The sequence below is a fragment of the Callionymus lyra genome, chromosome 16 (genome assembly GCF_982586985.1).
Source record: "Callionymus lyra chromosome 16, fCalLyr1.hap1.1, whole genome shotgun sequence".
NCBI classification, from domain to species: domain Eukaryota; kingdom Metazoa; phylum Chordata; class Actinopteri; order Syngnathiformes; family Callionymidae; genus Callionymus; species Callionymus lyra.
In genome coordinates, this window is record NC_141833.1 from 21,396,289 (window position 1) to 21,416,020 (window position 19,732).

The window sequence follows — 19,732 nt, forward strand, 5'->3', positions numbered from 1 at the left end:
AAACGATATAAAACAAGTTTTCACTTTAATATGCTTTAAAATACACCGTTTAAACTGTAGTATTGTGTGTTTCCTTTGATGTACTAACACTGTAGGTCAACATGAGATCAAAGTAAAACTATGAACTCGTCTTATAGAAGTATTTCTTCAACCTTTAGTCATTTATAGGGTTTTTTATACAGTAATTACTCCATCAAGAGTAAAAATCCTTGAAACCATATATTTAAAATTATTTTTTTAATATTTTGAAACGTGTGTTCTTGTTAACATATTTGTGTATTACTGCAGTCATTTTAAATATTTTTTATCCATAATATTGCAGTTTCTCTTGACTTATTTCACATTTTCACTGTAAAATAAACGTGTTTGTGCAAAAATATCTGTTGTTTTGTGTGATTATTGTTTATTTACTTTAAACTGGTTTAAATGTTTATTATTTATAGTATTTTACTTTTTTACAAACATTTATATAATATAATATATTCAACGTGATCATATTGTGAAGGTTAATGAATTGTATTTGTATAAATAAAGATAATAATCTTGAAAGTGTTACGGGTTGATCAATCAAAGCTAGCTCTGTTAGCAACAAGCTAAGCTAACGGGTCGATTGAATGCAACTTTATTTAAAATGTGAAACACATTTGAAGACACTCATTTATTAATCATATATGATATTATCTTTATGTCTTTATCATAAATTACATCTTTGAAGTCGAATTATTAGTGAAATTATTGTTTAAAAATACGTTTTTTAATTATCAACATGTCAGATAAACATGTAATAATAATCAAAACCATGTTAAAACCTACAGTTTACTGTATTTAAATACATTATTTAATATGTTTTCCCTCAATAACCAGTTGTTTTTTCAACAATAATATAATTTCATAAGTTTTAGAAAGAAAAGTAAAATAATTCTGATTTTGTCATTATTTTAAAGCAATTTAGGAGCAAAATAAAAACATCTTAAATCAAGGAATGTTCAAAATAAAAGGTAAATAAATATGTTGTTTATCTTTACAGGAAAGATTTGTGAAGATAACGAGAAAAACTGAAATAAAAATGTCAAAATATTCCTGGATTTCAAAACGTTTCTTATTAAACGTGAGATATTTTTGCTGAAATACAGGTTTTTATATTTTAACGAAATACATATTTTGAGTATTATTTTTTGGAAATGAATGAGACAAAACAGGATTTAATTGTATTAATTGATACGAAAAATAATATCAATTGTGTGAAACAGACCAAAATATTATATATATATATATATGTTTAATGATTTTGTACATATTTTATTTGTACTTTTTCTATATTTTACATCAATGTTTTTTAATTTTAGTCACAAATCATTTACCAAAAGAATAAACTCAAAAATATTCTCTTTCAAGTTGTATTTTTACGCCTTCAATACAAATACACTAAATATTCCATGTTATATTCAGTATATTTACCAGTAAAGAACAAACATGGTTTAGTAGAATAAGATGTTTTTCTTATATTAATATTTATCTCGGAGATAAAGCGTCTGTGTTTGTCTCGGTTAAACACTCGTCTGCTGCTCCACACCTCCAGACAGACAGACAGCCAGACAGACAGGCGACACCCCCGCATACTTCCCTCCAGCCGGGTGACGTCTCCGCCTCTCGCCGTGTGCAGCGTGACGTCGGCGGCGGTAGTGAAGCCGGAGCTGCTGCGTCTTGTTGACGGTCGGCGAGGCTTCCAGTCCGGCGAAGACCCTGAAGCGGAGACACCGCGCCGTGGAGCGTCTAAGGCAAGTGTTCAGACCCGCTTTTCAAACTCTCTCCTTTCCCGAGACATTTAACTACAACCAGACATGTTTTTTTTCTTCTGTTTTTTAAAAAACACGGTTCTTTTCATCCACCGTCGAAGAGAGGGGGGGTCGCGCTAGCTGAGTGTAGCCGGCTGTGTCGCTCTGGGTCCGGGGTTAGCTGTTACAATGTTAGCCTGTTCGCTCCGGGCTTCGTGAAATGACTCGCGGTTTAAAAAACACCGGAAAAAACGTACGTGTCGCGTTTATTCATCGGTGTTTCTCGGTGTTTGACGTTTTTTTTAACGGTGTGTTACGGACGAGCTTCTCCGTCCACGGTCGCGCTGCACCACAGTAACCGGAGCTAACGCTAGCTAGTGCGGCGATCGCTGCCCCTTTTTTTCCCTTTAAACCCGATTTAAAACCGGTTTATATCGCGTTATTCTCAACTATTCATCCACGATTAGTCGCGATATTCGCGTGCGCTCGTATCGCGATGAATCGAGCGTCGGGACAGCGTCGCGGTGGCGGTTGTCACAGGGGGCGCCCCGCGGTTGTTTCTCTCCCCGCTCTTGCTCGCTCTTACTCGGCCAGTCTGGAGGGCGAGAGGCGGGGGGGTCCCTGGAAGTCACTGACCTGGGGGGGGTCAGCATTTAGAGGCTCTCAGGGGGGCACGTTTTTTAACACAGACAGAAGCGACAACACCTTAAAAAATACATGTCTATTAAAAAAAAAAAGGATATATAAAATATGATAAAAGGGCATTTTCTTCTTATTAAACAAATTTACTTCAGAATACTTTGTAGGAAAAATGAATGGGGCAAATATAATTGAGGTAAAAACATGATATATACATGTGTGTATATGTTGTATAATTTGAATAAATATTTTACTAATATCCAAACATTCCTACTCTGACCTCACGAGTGGCCGCACAACATACAGTGAATGTCATTATCAGCTCCGTCTGCATTCCTTCGCCGTCTTGGCGAGCGAGAGGCGAGGTTTACAGTGAGCAGACGAGGGAGGGCGGGCGGGGGAGAGAAGGTGGGTGGAGGGGGGAGGCCTGGGGATGGAGCTCTGGATAGACGCTAGTGTCCTTGCAGCAAGAGAGAGAGGGGGGGAGACCCAGGATCTACAAACTCGGCGCTGGATTCTCGTGGTAAAGCGACGACGCAGAGATCGTTGCTGCTCACGGTAAAGATGGTGAGACGAGTTAAAGTGCTGTTTACCTTAAAGAGAGAGGGGTGGGGGGGGTGCAGGGGGTCCGCTGTATGTCAAGCTGTGCGAGGACTGAGGGAAGGAGGTGTGTTGGGGGGGCGGGGGGTCGGCTTTCATCGAGTGTTTTTCATGCGGTTGATGGAGTCAGCGTGGGGTAAGCGGGACCGAGGGGACGCCACAATACGGTCTGGAGGAGCACTTTCAGTTGCAAACTGAAATGTTTTCCACCATTGTGTCATTAGCTGACAATTAACAGGAGGGGTCAATGGTAAGGGGGGTCGAGGTTTGGGGGGGGGGTCTGTGCTCGGGGTTGTCATGTCTGGTCAACTGGTTCCGCCTGTTAGAATTCTCACGTTGTTCTGCAAAGTTTGGTGAAAAAAAAAAATGTGGCTCAGGGTTCAATGACAAGGGTATGTAAATGGCCATTTGGCTCGTGGACCTCCCACCGCGGGCGTTAAAGTCTCTGTTGATGCTTCATCCACCGGAGCGCCTTCTAAAATCCTTCTCTCTCCGCACGTAGGAAGCGAAGTCCGTCAGCATCATGTCCGACCACCAGAAGAAGATCGTCCTTTTCTAAAGACGCGTGAGCAGGAAGTTTGACTCGTACTCGATCCACAGACTCTCAACCGTGATCCGTCAGTCCGTTTGAACATGGCCAGCACCCAGACCAGCTTGAAACCCCCTTTCAAAGACTACACGTCCTTCAAGGGCCACATGAAGCGCTTGTACCGCGAGCGTCTGGAGGACGCGCCCATCAAGAAGCGGGTGATGGCGGAGATCAACCAGAAACGCCGCAGCTTGGACTCCTTGTCCAAGATGCCCAAGGTCAAGTGGGAGCAGACGGAGGAGCCGTGCCACGACGCCAGCATGGATGCCGAGTCCTGCGCCGAGCTCCACGTCGGCGGTTCCGCCAAGGCCCTGGACCTGAGCCCGGGCCTGAAACACACCCTCGCCCAGTTCACGCTGAGCAGCCAGAGCTCCCTAGGAGGCCCCGCCGCCTTCTCCGCCCGCACCGGCCACGAGCATTCGTACGCGGGGATGCCGCCGCTGCCGTCCCCACCCGTCCTCGGAGGGGGTCCGCTGCTGGTCCCCTGCGACAGCTCCACCGAGCTCACCTACTCGCTGCTGGAAGGGGAGTCCATCTCCTGCTTCCTGGTGGGCGGCGAGAAGCGACTCTGCCTCCCCCAGGTGCTGAACTCGGTCCTGCGCGACTTCTCGCTGCAGCAGATCAACACCGTGTGCGACGAGCTCTACGTCTACTGCTCGCGCTGCGACGCCGAGCAGCTGCACATCCTGAAGGTTCTGGGCATCCTGCCGTTCAACGCGCCGTCGTGTGGCCTCATCACCTTGACCGACGCGCAGCGACTTTGCAACGCCTTGCTGCGCCCCAGGGTGGCTTTGCCCGCCGACCCCAGCGGGAAACCGTCCACGCAGGGCCTGCTGAAGGAGAGCGAGGCCAGCTTCCAGGTGGAGCACCAGTGTCTGGGGAAGTGCCAGGGTCTGTTCGTGCTGCAGTTCTACACCCAGCCGGAGGCGCCGTGCATCCAGTGCGTGGAGTGTCACCTGATGTTCTCGCCGCAGAAGTTCGTCATGCACTCGCACAAGTCGTCCGACAAGCGGACGTGCCACTGGGGCTTTGACTCGGCCAAGTGGCCCTGCTACCTGCGGCTCGCCCGGAAGTACCAGGGTTCGTCCGACGAGGCCAAAATGAAGCAGCTGCTGGAGGAGGTGAAGGAGAAGTTCCACTATCAGCTCAAGAGGTCGCTAGACAAAGTGAGTGCAACTCTTTACCTTCGCTGTCGGTTTGATTCCTGCACTGTCGGCTGGTTCCCTTCGTAGCACCAGATACTTCTTGTTTCTTTATACACTCATGTCTGCCGTTTCATCTCAACGTTTGCTTTACGTTTATCTTGGATTCCAGCGTCAGTCAAACATGTTTTTTAGTTTGAGAATCTGTCCCCAAATCTAGTTATCTGCAGGTAACTCCGGTTCTAGGAGGGGTGTATTGGCAAGAATCTGGCGATACGATATGTATCCCGATACAGGGTCAACGATACGATATAATATATTGTGATATTGTGGTAGCAAGGATGTATTGGCTTTCTTTGCAAGGTTTTAATCGCAGTAAATTAACACTGTAAACGCTTGTATTGACATCAGTTTATAATCATTATATTTGTGTTTCACTAAAGAAATACAAGTGAAATCTAGTTATTAATCATAAGTTGATTATAAAATAGTATTGTGAAAAATATGATATTTAAGCGTATCAATAGTTTCTAATGACCTTATTTGTTAGTGCTTAAACAATGAGTAACTAGAATAAAGTTAATTATACTTAAAAACGGCATCATTGTAAAATAATTTGACATGTTTCTGAGCATCTATCACTAAATTTGAAGTTACTTGGACATAACTCCAGTTCTACGATTACCAGTATGAACTGTTTAAGGTTGTTGTTTTTTTTTTATCCCAAATTGAAGATGATTAAGAATGAAATGAAAGACGTTCTCTTTCTAGTGTCGCCTCTTGATTATTATAAATACAGTTAATCTCTGGTCGTCAGTCGTGTTTAACATGTTCGTGTTTGACGGCAGAATTAATTATTAAAAATGTTCATCAAAAAGACCTTGAAACTGACGAGAAACTCAAAACAAACGGAGATGAAAGCGAGAAGATCGCTCGTCTTTAAATCCACGTCATCAGCGACACCGGTCAGACTCTTGTGTATTGGACCACGTGTCGACCAGACGACTTCACGACCCCATGTTTTCTTAAACCCTCCCTGACCCGGTCTGGCCGGCGAGGAGGTCCCGGGACAGGTGCTGATGTCCACCTGGTGGTCAGACTTAAGGAGGTGGAGTGTGAGGGTGGGGGGGGGGGCAGATGGTCACAGCTGAAAAGGCCAGCGCTTCATTTGTCCTGTGGAGGTCGCCCAGGGGTCAGCAGGACTGCCGGCGAACAAAAGGTCAATATAGAGAGAGACTGGTTTATTGTTTTCTAAAGATCATTAACGACGAGATGACTCGATCCATCAGGTCTTCATAACGTTTCTGCTGAAGTGTCTTTTGGGCCGAGATGTAGAAACCGGTGCAATATCCCAGACACCAGGGAAGAAACTATTGAGTGGTCAGCGTTTAAGGGGGGGTCGGGGGTCTGATTGTTTCCCTGCCATTGACTTGTTTATGTCTCTTGACCTCCTGGTGACCACGACTGCTTCGGTCCGTCCAGCAGATTCTTCTTCTGCTCTTTTTCTGCTACTTTTAATGGCGACATCTGAACGCAGCGGAAATACCGTCTGCTGTCTGGTCTGGTCTAACATTCCTGGTCCTCTTTTTTCCCTTTTCGGTCTTTTTTCCGACTCCTCGTTACTGCCTCGGTCTGAGGCATGTCTAGGAGGAGTTTCTCTCAAAGGTGCTTCAGGTTTATGGAAATATAGAGGTTTATTAGTGTCATTATTTGATTATTATTATTTTTATTATTATTATTTGAGTCGTCTTTATATTGATTTTTTATTATTATTATTATTATTATTTTATTTTGAATTTTTTTGTACACATAGTTACATTCGAAAAGCGCTATATAAATAAATATTACTTACTTACTTACATAGTACATACACATAGTACACATAGTACACAATACATTTTCTAAATTCAATATTTTTTTATTCATTGTCCTTCAAATTTAATATAAAAAATAAGTTGGTGTAATAAAGTCACCAGACAAAACCAACAGAGCACCGAGCTACTGGATCGAACCCTCAGCCAATCGTGCGACGTACAGACGATCATGTGACGACGTGGAAGCGCATGATAGAGTAGCTCGGCGCTCTGTTGGTTTTGTCTGGTGACAGTATCACCATTTTTCCTTATATTGAATTTAAAAGATTGCACATAAAAAAATGTTTAATGTAGAAAAAATATTTTTTAATTATTGGGAATGGATCATTAAACTCTATGTGTAAAATGAATAATAATTTGTTTTGAAAATATTAAAAAATATATAAAAAATTCAACCTTTAAATATTGAAATTAATTATTCCAAAAAACAATTCAGTGCTAAAAAACAACAACATTTTAAATGAAAATATAATCAAAGTTTCGACATTTAAAAAGATAGATTAACCCGTTAATATTCCGTTGTCACAGATTCACTTCCATGTCTTGGATTATTTCCCAGAGTTCCTTGAGACTCCTCTAAAACCATCATGTGACGGCGGAGACAGAAAACATGCCCGACGGTGCCGAACTCTTCCTACATCATGAATCGCGTTTGCTTCTTTTTTTTTCAAAGTGTGAGGCATCGCCAGGAATGTGTGTGTCGAGCTGTTACCTGGAGGCGACTCTGACACATCTGTCTCACACTCCCGTCTCCGTGGGGAGCTGCTGTCTCACTCTCAGGTGCTGTTGTCTCACCACCGGGGTGTGAGTTCGACTCGTGAGCGTTTCTAGAGAAAATAATGGTGATTAACCAACAAAACGACTGAACAATCATTCAAAACATTAGTAGTAATGAAGATGTTTAGTTTTATAGGGATATAAAAGGGAAAACTTAGAGACATTTGGTGATTTTTAAAGGCGTTTTCGACCCTAACCTTCTAGATTTATCCTCCATAAATGAAGATATTTCCTATTTAAGACTTTTTTTTTGTAGCTTGAAACTTTCAAGGATTATTATGAAATTATATCAGTGACATCAGAATATTGAATAAGTTGAATTTCTTTATTAAAATGTTTTTTGTTTTTTTTTAATTCATTGTCTTTAAAATTCATTATAAAAAATGTTGGTATAAAAGTGTCACCAGACAAAACCAATAGAGCACCGAACTACTCGATCGAACTCTCAGCCAATCGTGCGACGAACAGACGGTCATGTGACGCCGTAGATCATCAGAATATTGAATAAGTTGAATTTCAATATATATATTCAATATATATTTAGTTTGTATGCGATGATTTGTATGTTGAAAGTTTTAAACTTAAACCATTTTAATGATTTCTTTACACATAGAGTTTGATCTTCTAACTTCAATAATAAAGAAATAAATAATATATATATTTTTAAAATTTAATTGTAGTCTTTTTAAATTCAATATGAAAATGTTGGCGCCATTATATCAACAATTTTTATATTTAATTTAAATGCTACTTTAATTGAAATAATGGACTTGGTTAACTATGAGTAAAGAAAAATAAAATGTTCAAAATATTAAACATTTATTCAATATTTAATTCACCTATTACAAATGAAAACAAATTCAACCTCCAAATATACAATTTAATCATTAAATAACTTGTATTTCAAATGCTAAAAAACGACCTTTAGATTCAACCAAACGTTGTTTTCCGGTGTGATTGACAGTCGTATCTGTGGAACACGGATGTTTCAAGCGTTTGTCGATAAGACTCGGTTGTAAATTCCTGGAAGGACAGTTGCCAGCGAGTCTGGAGGAAGCAGGTGGTTGGAGTTGAAGCTCTGGTGCAGCGAAGGTCAGCCAGAGACTCCTCGCTGACCCGCCCGTGGCGAGTGTCGCAGCGAAGAGGAAGCCAAACAGTCTCTCGCCCCAACATCCTGCGGCTCGGCGTCCAGTCGCTTCACACGGTGACTCATACTTTCCACTTCCCGCTGGATGTTGGTTCAAGACCGACGGCTTCCACTCACTTTCTTTTTTCCCTGAAAATCAAACTGGTTTTCTTGTTATTTTAACCTTTTTTTTTTTTCCCTTTCGGACCTCGGTCCCCAACACTGCGCTAGTGTCTACGTTTGTAAAACCCGCGCCACGACAAAAACAAGAGGAACCTTCTTAACTTTTTACTCGCCCTGGACTCGTCGTCTCGTATCCTGTTCAAAGTGTTTGGTTTTACAGGCGGCAGTTTAAACTGAAGCTATGGCTCTGTAAACAGCTCGTGATGCCTTCAGGCGCTGCTGGTCGTCGAGGCAGACGAGAGGAAGTGCGGTTCAGTGTCTGTTGTGTAGACGGTCAATGACTACATGTGTCCTTGATGTGTTTGTGCGTCTTTATCCGTTAACATCTGGGCTAACTTGTTAACTTGTTGACTTGTTACTCATCTTCGTTGGAATTTTTATTACGGAAGAAAATGTGTCATCGGACTTTGAAGAGGAATTCATAAGATCCCTTTTTTTACGGCATTGAAATCCAATTTTTAATTTGAAAAACCATCAAATCCAATAAATAACGTTCAGTGTAAACAATTCAATGTCAAAATAAATGCAGAAAAAGTAAAATAAATCCAGTGACGTCGCAGATCGATTGCTTCTCCCTGGTTGATCGAAGTCAACACTACGTTTATTTACTTTGACATATTTTAACGTTTTTTAAATTTAATTTTTACTTTTAAATCTTGCCATTTACAATGAATTGTTAACCATGAATTTTTTTTACATTGAATTTTATACTGACTTTATTCACGCATTGAGAAAAAATACCGCGAAAGACTTTGATGCTGTAAAAATTGCGATGACTCATCTTTTTTGCATAATTCTTTTCCGAAAAAACGCATAATACACCATGCTAATGCTAAGGTAAATACTGAAGTAGATCAATAGTTGTGTCGACTTTATCTTAACCAACTTTTTTTTCTGGCTAGCTAGCTTGGCATTGTGGGTAATTACACTCTTTTCCATGCACAGGTGCTGTTTTTATATCGTCTCGACGGCTCTTTGGTGCGTCTTAACCCGTCGTAAAAATAACAACAGATCGTCGGAGACGACCTTTAACGACCTTCGTCGTCGTTTACATCGTGACATTTTTTTTCAAACACCATCTTGTCTAAGATTTCAAGCTTGTTTGTCGCGGGAGCTAACGAGCTAACACGCTACACGGAAGTGAAACTCCCCGAAAAGAATGTAATGTTTTATCAAATCCCATAATAAAACACGACCTTCAACGATCCAGACTCAAGAGTCTCTACACGGTGAACGATAAGCAAATGTTGTTCGGACTCGACATTGAAACGGTAGAAAAACAATCCTTCGTACGTGAATAAAAGAGGGTTCCTCGCGCGGACATGGCTGCATAATTGCACCTCCAGAGGATTCTATAAGTCGTGAAACGGGAGATCTTTCACGCCGTGGCCTTGTTCTGCAGCGTTGTGTTGGCCTGGAGTCAAGAGCGCCGGAGAACAACCTTCTTCTGTCCGTGACTCTCAGACTGACACAGACGGCAGACGTCTGCCTCGCTTCCTCTGCTTTCTATTTGCAACCCAGTGACTTCATCACCGCAGACCACTGCAGCTGCACCGTCTGCCTTCTATCTTCATCCCTCCTTCATCCCTCCATCTTCTATCACATGTTTTCCACCCGTAGCCTTGAGCGCGCACTTCACCGCGACACTCGTCACGGTAACACCAGACGCCGCGGTCCCCCCGACGGGTCCGTCAACGGTCGATACGACCCCCCCATAAGTCGGCGGTGACGTAAAGAGTCCGGTCGGGCGGGACCCCCGGGCACGAGCGGAGAGAGAGGTCACCTCCAGGACATCCGTCCGACCCCGACTCTGGACGCCGAGTGGAAGAAGAAATTGTCTTCTGCTGGTAAACGGAGAGGAAGTGAGAGTTTTAAAAAGGGAAGTTCTGCTCGAAAAACCTTCTGAACACGCAGGTCAAGGTTCTTGTGTCCGGGTCGTGTCATAGAATCGTCGCACGGTACTACTTCTGCTGCGTGTACTCGGAACTTGATATTCTTATTTATACTTGTGTTTACGCGTCTGTTGGCTGCCATTGGATTCCGAGGGATTACTTCAAGATTCAAGGTTGTTTATTGTCATTTTACCAAATGATGTTGAGACTCTGGCTGTGAAACGTTGCAAGAATTACAAAGAAAAGATGTAAAGTATGAAGTATAAAGTACTATCAATGTATATCAGACGAGCTAAACACAATTACACAACATGATTTGACGTCTTGACGGCTGGACTTATACCAGTGTTTGAACAATACATTTTTTTGATACTGATTTGACAAGTTCAATCTTTACAGTAAGAAAACAACATGGTACACATGGTACAAATATTGAGTAATATTGAGTTACATGTTCTATCTGGAAAACTGAATAACGCATTATTTCCTGTGCAAACGAATACTTTAACAAATCAAACTGATGTTCACTGCTTTATCAGTTTTTCTTCAGAAATATCCACACATTATAAAGTTTTTATTAAACCTTAAAGTCTGTGTCTTATCATAAACATCTTTATATCAACATTCATCTACTTGAGTTTTGAGCAAACCGTCCAGCGGGGCCGCATATAATGACTTGGCGGGGCAGATTTGGCCCCGGCACCATGAGTTTGAAATTAACTTTTACAAGTTTAGATCGCAGGGGCAGCAGGCTAAAGTAAAAGAGCCACGAAAAACGTCCCTATTTGTATAATACTTGTACTGGTTACTTGGACACAAACTCTAAAAGAATGCAATTTACTCTTTTAAGTAACGTTTTTTTAAGTCGTGGAAATGTTTTGCCAAAAATGTAGTTGGTTCTGGAAAACGTTTGTTTGGATGGAAGCCTTTTTAACGGAAAAACATCGTCGGAATCGATTAAATATTGCTTTCATTTCTTAGAAAAACTGAAACGTAAACGGGTTTCATGTTGAGAAGATCCTACGAAGAGGATTTCGAACATATTTACAAACAAAAATATGTCCTTCGAACTGCAGGACTCGACCCAGAAGGTCACGACAAGCCCAGGGTTCTCTGGACTGTACGAGGGGGTTTAGGAGGACGGACGAGAACGTTCAGGGTCAGGTGGTCAGTGGAGACCTTTGTTCTCCAGGTCTGGTCGTCAAAAGAAGTTCTGGCTGCTCGTGGATCGTGACGTCGTCACTGAAGGGATTTCGTCTCCGCGGGCCGATGATTAACTCCCACGAGACCTGAGCCGCATCGCGACAGGACCAGCCCTCTCCGTCGGCCAATCACACGACCCCCCTCCCCTGCACCCCCTTAAATAAAGGGCCACAAACATTATTCTTCCGATTCTGTTTTCCCCTCGAGAACAAGCGGCCGTTGATGCCGACGGCAGGTTCTGGTTCCGAACCCGGCGTGGATCACGTCCGTGTGCAGTTTGTCACTCGAGACCGTCTCGCGCTCGCCAAACGGCCTCTGTTTTCGCTGGCTGTTGTTCACGACTGGAGGAGGCCCCGCCGAGGCAGGGGGGGCCCCGGAGCGAGAGGGGCCTCTGGTATGTCACCATCAGGTCAATGCCAGTGGAACGGCTCCACAACACTGGAGGAACCGCCAGATCCATCACTATAGCCTTTGTCCGCCTCAATGCTGGTTTTGTTCGGACCCGTGGAGCCGGAACTTCACCTCAAACCCTCCACCTGGACCTTCCTCCCGTGGCTGAAGATCCAGCTCACGACGAGAACCAGGTCCGGATAGAAAACAGAGACCAGCTCGCAGACCGCACAAGTGGGTCAAGCCCCTCCCTCGCTGCCGACTGTCCACCAAAAATAGCCTCTAAGAAGATCACCGGCCGAGCGAGAGAAGACGACGGTCACGGGCGGATATAGAGAAATTAATGGCTCCGTGTCTGGACTCTCTCTGGGAGACGGTCCAGTCCAGCAGGTTGTGTGTGTTGGGGGGGGGCAGGGAGAGAGGGGGCTGTACTGTAAAGGAGTGTGTGTGTGAGAGTGTGTGTGTGATATACTAGAAAGAAGTGTTTGCATTTGAAAGACGCTTCTGTGTCGACTCCCCAGTGGGAGGCGTGATTAATGAAGACGTACACAAAGCAGATCCTCTCACTGTAAGGGTCGGTCCACTCTGTAGATCATGTAGCCAAGATCCAGGAGATCCCATGTGGCACCAAAGAGATCCGGGAGAACCAATGTTTTTAATCTAACTTTATATTTAAAGTAGGAGCGTGTACTTGATATGTATCACGATACAGCGTCAACGATACGATATATAATAATGCTGTAGTAATATATATGTGTAGTATTGTGCAGTAATTTACTCTGGTGTTGTGATAGTGTAGTAACAAGGATATATGTGTAGTATTGTCCAGTACTTTACTCTGGTGTTGTGATAGTGTAGTAACAAGGATATATGTGTAGTATTGTCCAGTACTTGACTCTGGTGTTGTGATAGTGTAGTAACAAGTATATATGTGTAGTATTGTCCAGGACTTGACTCTGGTGTTGTGATAGTGTAGTAACAAGTATATATGTGTAGTATTGTCCAGTACTTGACTCTGGTGTTGTGATAGTGTAGTAACAAGTATATATGTGTAGTATTGTCCAGGACTTGACTCTGGTGTTGTGATAGTGTAGTAACAAGTATATATGTGTAGTATTGTCCAGTACTTGACTCTGGTGTTGTGATACTGTAGTAACAAGTATATATGTGTAGTATTGTCCAGGACTTGACTCTGGTGTTGTGATAGTGTAGTAACAAGTATATATGTGTAGTATTGTCCAGTACTTGACTCTGGTGTTGTGATACTGTAGTAACAAGTATATATGTGTAGTATTGTCCAGGACTTGACTCTGGTGTTGTGATAGTGTAGTAACAAGTATAAGGTAAGGTAGAACTTTATTGATCCCTCAGGAGGTCTCCTTCTGGGAATTGTTTAATATATGTTGTGATAGTGTAGTAACAAGTATATATGTGTAGTATTGTCCAGTACTTGACTCTGGTGTTGTAGTATTTACAGACCACATGACTCTTGACGAAGTCACAACTACTTTCATTTGTTTTCACCGTTTCGTCGGCACCATAAGTAAGGTGGGTGCAGTAGTTGGTGTCTCCTAATAAGTTCTCATGTAGAAATAAATCAAAGCGAGAACAAAGAAGAGGATCTTTGACGTTCAGCTTCATACAATATATATTTATTATAATTTAAAGTACACGAGGTACCACGACTGTACTTGCTTCGTCGCTCCATCATGGCGGTGCTGATGTGGCAGGACATACTCTCTCGGTCGCGCTCGTCGACGCTAATGAGGCGGAACACGGCGCCGCGACCGACCTTCACTCCGTCGAAACTTGGGCTCGTCCTTTTTCTTTGCTTCACCTTTGCTCCACTTACATCAAACAACTCGCTCCCCCGCCAGCGTCCGCGGCCCCAGATCTTTAAATCACCGGGGGCCCGAGCCGTCGCCGCTCCGCAGCAGCTGGCGAACGGACGACAAGTCGTGTTTTGTGTTTTTTTCGCTCGTGCAGGAAAAAGTCGTTTCTCAAGTGAACTTCAGCGAGTTTGAAACGATTCGAGAGTCACTTCTGTCGCGTCGACGAGACGCTCGTGATGGAGGAGCGACTAATGGAAGCCACGTCTGAAATGAGGGAAAATACAGGAAAAAATGGAACAAAAGTCAGTTGTTGTAAAAGGATTTAGGGTTTTATTACTTTAATGGAATTATCCAGGCCTCAGAAAATATGTATACTTACAATATATTCATTTATGAAATCATAATATTTAGTTCTCCATGTAACAAAGGTTTTTAAACCATATATATATTTATTTTTCTTCCTTTTTTTAATTTAATTTAAAGAAAATGCATAATTAATAAATGTAATCAAATTCTTATAATAAAATGCTTTCAGACAAAAGCAAACGATTCAAGAAAATAATACATATCAAAATAAATGGATAAAATGTTTGTTACACATAATAATACATTTAATACATTTTAAAAAGCGTAATGATTTAGAGATCTAAAAATTTAGCAGAAACCGTGTTAAATTATCCGATTTAAATAAAATATTTTTATTGACTAAATATTTATTTACAAAATCATTAGTTCTTGTTGAAAAACGTTTATTCAAAAGTAAAAAATTAAATGATAAACACTTTTTTTTTATTTTTTAAATACATCTTGTTTTCATTTTCATTTAACAGTATTTATCAAATATATAAAATATACCAATTTTATTTTAAAGAAAATAATACAATGACGTAAATCAAATGTATTTTATTTCTATATGTATAATAAAAAATCAGTCTAGATCATTTCAAATCATCTTTTCTTGCTTTGGGAAAATAAAGCATTACGTTATTTTATTTAATTCATGGATGGAGGAAAATACTGTTCAAATGATCATCAGGGGAAGTAAAAATAATCAATAAATCATGAACTGAAGGCAGATTACATGTTTATGTATCTTGTCCATTTTAGTCATAAACGTATCCAAACAAACTCGTTGAAATATAAATCTGTGTCTGGAGAAGCCTTAGAAAAACATAATAGTGTGTTTTATTTATCAGCAGTAAACAATTTTTAAAAACTCATTCGTCCTCACGACAAATCCTGCCTCTGATCAGATCCAGAAACGTCCACGTCTGTCTGGTCCACACAGGAATTTAGATGTTTTGAGAAGAATATTTCATCTTCCCTGTTAGTGTTGTTGTTGTTTTGTTGTTGCCTCCTGCAGAGATCACCAGATGAAACCATGGAGATGTTTCAAAGGTTCATGTTGAGTCGTTCCTCCGGGTTCTCTTCTGTAAATAGACCCGTTCTCAAGCTGCCGTCCCAACTTCAGACTCTTGTACCGTCAAGAAGCTGTTGATTCCATATGTGTCACGACATACTCACTAAATATGTCCAAACATCAGCTTTAAAAGCTGCTGGACTCACTGTATCCTCTCGTCCTCAGTCGTAACTGCTTTCATTTGTTTTCAAACCAAAATATGTCCAAACATCAGCTTTAAAAGCTGCTGGACTCACTGTATCCTCTCGTCCTCAGTCGTAACTGCTTTCATTTGTTTTTCAAACCAAAATATGTCCAAACATCAGCTTTAAAAGCTGCTGGAGTCACTGTATCCTCTCGTCCTCAGTCGTAACTGCTTTCATTTGTTTTCAAACCAAAATATGTCCAAACATCATCTTTAAAAGCTGCTGGACTCACTGTATCCTCTCGTCCTCAGTCGTAACTGCTTTCATTTGTTTTCAAACCAAAATATGTCCAAACATCAGCTTTAAAAGCTGCTGGACTCACTGTATCCTCTCGTCCTCAGTCATGGCCTTGATTCCGTTGCTCCTTTAGCCGCGGAGGACGTCATCGCTGCTTCTAGTGGCCAGAAGTTTAATCGCAATTAAAAAAAATGAACAAAAGCAGCGGATATTTACATGTTAATAGTTAATAAAAATCAAATTATATTTTTAAACACTTCAGTGAATTACTAAAACTGAGATAACGTTAAAAGTATTTGAAAGTGTGTTTGAAGTGTATCAATATTTTCTTGCACCTGTATAAGAAGCTCTAGTCCACGGTCACACGTGGTCACTAACAAGGAGGTCCAGGTCTTCTTCAGGGGGTCACGGTGGTGAGTCTCCAGCATCTTAACCTCATCATCCTCCTCTTGAACCGTCTCCGTGGTTTCCTTCTGACAAGTGCTGTTCGCTATTCCAGGCATTTCTGTGTGTCACGCTGGTCATAATGAAGCGGCTGTAAAACCTTCTTATCAGAGTCCAGGCCCGGTTGAGTCACAGCGTGAGGCGGAGGCTCGTCACGGAGTTCTGGCCGCGGCTGCCGTCTGCGGCTTTGGACCAGAACCAGAGAGACGGAGGGTTTTGTAATCTTCACAGCAGCTCAGATGTTCGAGGGAAACCTCTGTTGCTCGGTGGTCCTCAGACGTTTAAACTCGGGGTTTCATCCCCAGAATAGGGTCCTGGTGATAAATGGTTCCTGTGTGAGGAGCTGGAGGTGAGAAGACGAGTGTGAGGCCGTGAGGTCGTGGAGGTCACTGAGGTGTCACATGACGTGTCACATGACGTGCTGATGTTAAACAGCTCTTTAGGTTCAACATCTATGGATGTTCAAGAATTCATGGATTCAATTGTTATTAATGTGATTAAGTTGTTATGTTTTTAATTTAGATTCAATCATCTCTATTTTCAAATGTTCAATTTTTGTTTTTAATCGAATATTTGTATTGTTTTTACACATTTTTTGTATTTATATCCTTTTATACCAACATATTTATATTGTATTTAGCAGACTCCAGCAGTTTGGCACCAGGATTGCACATACCTCTGCCAACGACCTCATTTCACACTCTACTTAGCTCTGAGGTTAGCAAAGTGTGTCACTGACACAAGAGTGGAGTTTTTTTTAGAGAGTTAGACGGCATATTACTGAGCAACAATTCCTTCAAAACCTTCTGAAATCCAGATGGATTTCCAGATCGCCACCAAAAACAACTAACTTCTCTCGCATTTCAAAATATATAGTTTATATTTATAGTCATTTTAATTATTCTATTTTTTTTTTGTATTTTTATTTTATGTATATTTATTTTATTGTATTTTTTATATTGTACATTTTTATTTTATGTTTTTTTATTAATTGTATGTTTATTTATTTTTATTTGATGGTATTTTATATTTCATTTTGATTTTATATTTATTTAATTTTATCATTTATTTTATTTTAGTATTTTTATTTTATGGTGTTTTTTTAATAGTATTTTAATTTGATGTATATTTTCATTCGATGGTATTTTATATAGTATTTTTATATTTATTTTATTTTATGGTTGTTTTTATATAATTATTTTATGTATATTTATTTTGTATTTTCTATATAATTTTTTACTTTATGTATATTTATTCATTTTATGGTATTTTCTATATTTTTTATTTTATGTATATTTATTGTATTATATTTTGTTCCATTTAATCCATTTCATAATGTTTCTAAAATACCATTAAAAACAGAATAATTCTTTAAAATGATGGAAACGTAATCCTAAAAGTCCAAACACAACCTTGTGAATTATTACCAAAAAAAACAAACCAAAAACTCATTTTTCGTTAACAACCTTTGATTTAGAGAACAAACATGAATAAACACATTTAAAAACCCTTAACTATAAGAAGCTCTTAGAAAAGAGACTTAAATAACCTTCATGTCGACTCACTTCCCCGTGATGTGACTTTGTTTCTCGGAACCGCCGCAGACAAAATACACAGAAGTGCTGACGCAACATGTCGGGGTCACTGGCAGTCACTCGCCGTCACTCGCAGTCACTCGCCGCCACCGCCGGCCGCTTCCTCCTCGTCGCTCACCTCACCCTGAGTCACGCTGCAGTCGCGCCGACGATTCATCGCCGGTGTGTTTGATCCTCACACAGGTGTGTTTGATCCTCACACAGGTGTGTTCGTTCAGAGCTCTGACTCAACCTTCAAGACGTTCACCGAGCCTGACGGCGCTCGGCGCTCACACGTCTACTGACCAGACGACCACGAGGAAGTACTTGATAGTATTGATAGAAGTAGGATCACAAATATATGGTATTAATCAAATTAAAGCGCAAGTTAAAACAGCAGTGTCCAAAAATATCAGATTTAAGCTGTAAAATATGAGAAGAATGTTCTTAAAAATTGGAAATAATTATTAAAAATAACTCGATTCAAGTGTTAAATTAATGATTTTATACAGAATAAAAGCTAATGTATCATTAATATGAAGGTCAGACTAAAGGTTTGAATCAGAATCAGTAATGTTTATTTTTGTAAACGCAACACTGGAATACTTTGTGGCGTCAACTTAATATAATGTATAAATAAAACAAAATACATTCAATTTAATGAAACAATATTCAAGATCCGAACGCGTACAAAGAATTCTTGAACCGTGATCTTCTGGTACGTATTGATCGATTAAAACAATTGTTTAAGACTAAATATGATAATATATCAATTTATAAAGATCTTTGTTTAAGATAATTCACCAAATAATAATAAAAAAAATCAATTAATTGAAAAGAAAAATAATAATATTCCATTAATGTTTACATTTTAAGACCAAAAACCTTCACATAATACTCATTTTATTAGTCAAATAAATATTTTCAGCAAACAATAATGAAAGAAAAGCAGATTCTAGCACGTCCTCCGACACTACCGTGTCTTTTTGGACAACTGAGCTCCTGTTGCTACATTAAAATGAACAAACATTTTTGTCTATAACTCTAATTGATTACTCCCAACCCATCTCCTGCGAGCTGACTTCCTACTTACCATATTTCAAATGCTAAAAAAGGTTGCAAAACAAAAAGGACAACAACATGAGGTTGGATTAAGTTGGTGGGAGGTCTGCGCTCTCTGAGTACTTTTCTGGTTTAAAAATGATCTAAACGTAGTTTGTTATGATTCGTGGACGAGATGCTCGTCTCACACCTGATGAAGAAGAAGAAGAAGAAGAAGAAGCAGGATCTGCATCACATGAGCAGACGAAGCGAGTGAGAGACGGAGTGAGAGACGGAGAGAGTGAGAGACGGTGAAGCCCGAGGGGCCCGGGCAGCCAACCCGAGCCGACCACGCAGACTCCAGCAACGGTGGCTTCAAACAAGCTCCCGCATGCAATATGGATGAGGAGGCCGGAGCTCCTCCTGCTCCGGGTCGAGCTCGTCTCACTCCGGCCGTGATGGATTCGCCGCCGCGGGGCGACGCTCAGGTGGAAGCGTCTTTGTACTTTGGCCTCCTTAGCCTCCTCCTTAGCCTCCTCCTCCTCCGTCCTCCTCCGTCCTTCATCCGCCGGCTTCATTGCGGCGCCCGTTGCTGACATTTTACTGCAGTGTTTTCCACGTTACGGCAGCGTTTTCTGCCGGAGAAGTAAACAAACCAGCGATCGATACGAGCGCCGGTGAAGCGGCGTCTCAGTCCAGGGGAATTCCAGCTCATGCATTTATAGATGAAGCTCTGCATCTGCAGGGACTTTCAAGATGTTGTGAAAACATTTTACTACACGACGCCGATGAGGTTGAAGCAGCTGCAG

At 41.1% G+C, this 19,732-nt stretch overlaps 1 protein-coding gene across 2 annotated transcripts in view; it reads left to right on the plus strand.

The window, feature by feature from the left end:
* The first annotated feature begins 1,682 nt into the window (after positions 1–1,682).
* skila (SKI-like proto-oncogene a) overlaps positions 1,683–19,732 on the plus strand; it is a 46,275-nt gene continuing 28,225 nt past the window's right edge. For both annotated transcript variants that reach the window (XM_087811587.1, XM_087811588.1), the window contains exons 1-2: positions 1,683–1,782; positions 3,521–4,769. In XM_087811587.1, the coding sequence (XP_087667713.1) occupies positions 3,648–4,769 (1,122 nt within the window). In that variant the 5' untranslated portion in view covers positions 1,683–1,782; positions 3,521–3,647. The remainder of the gene's footprint in view (positions 1,783–3,520; positions 4,770–19,732) is intronic.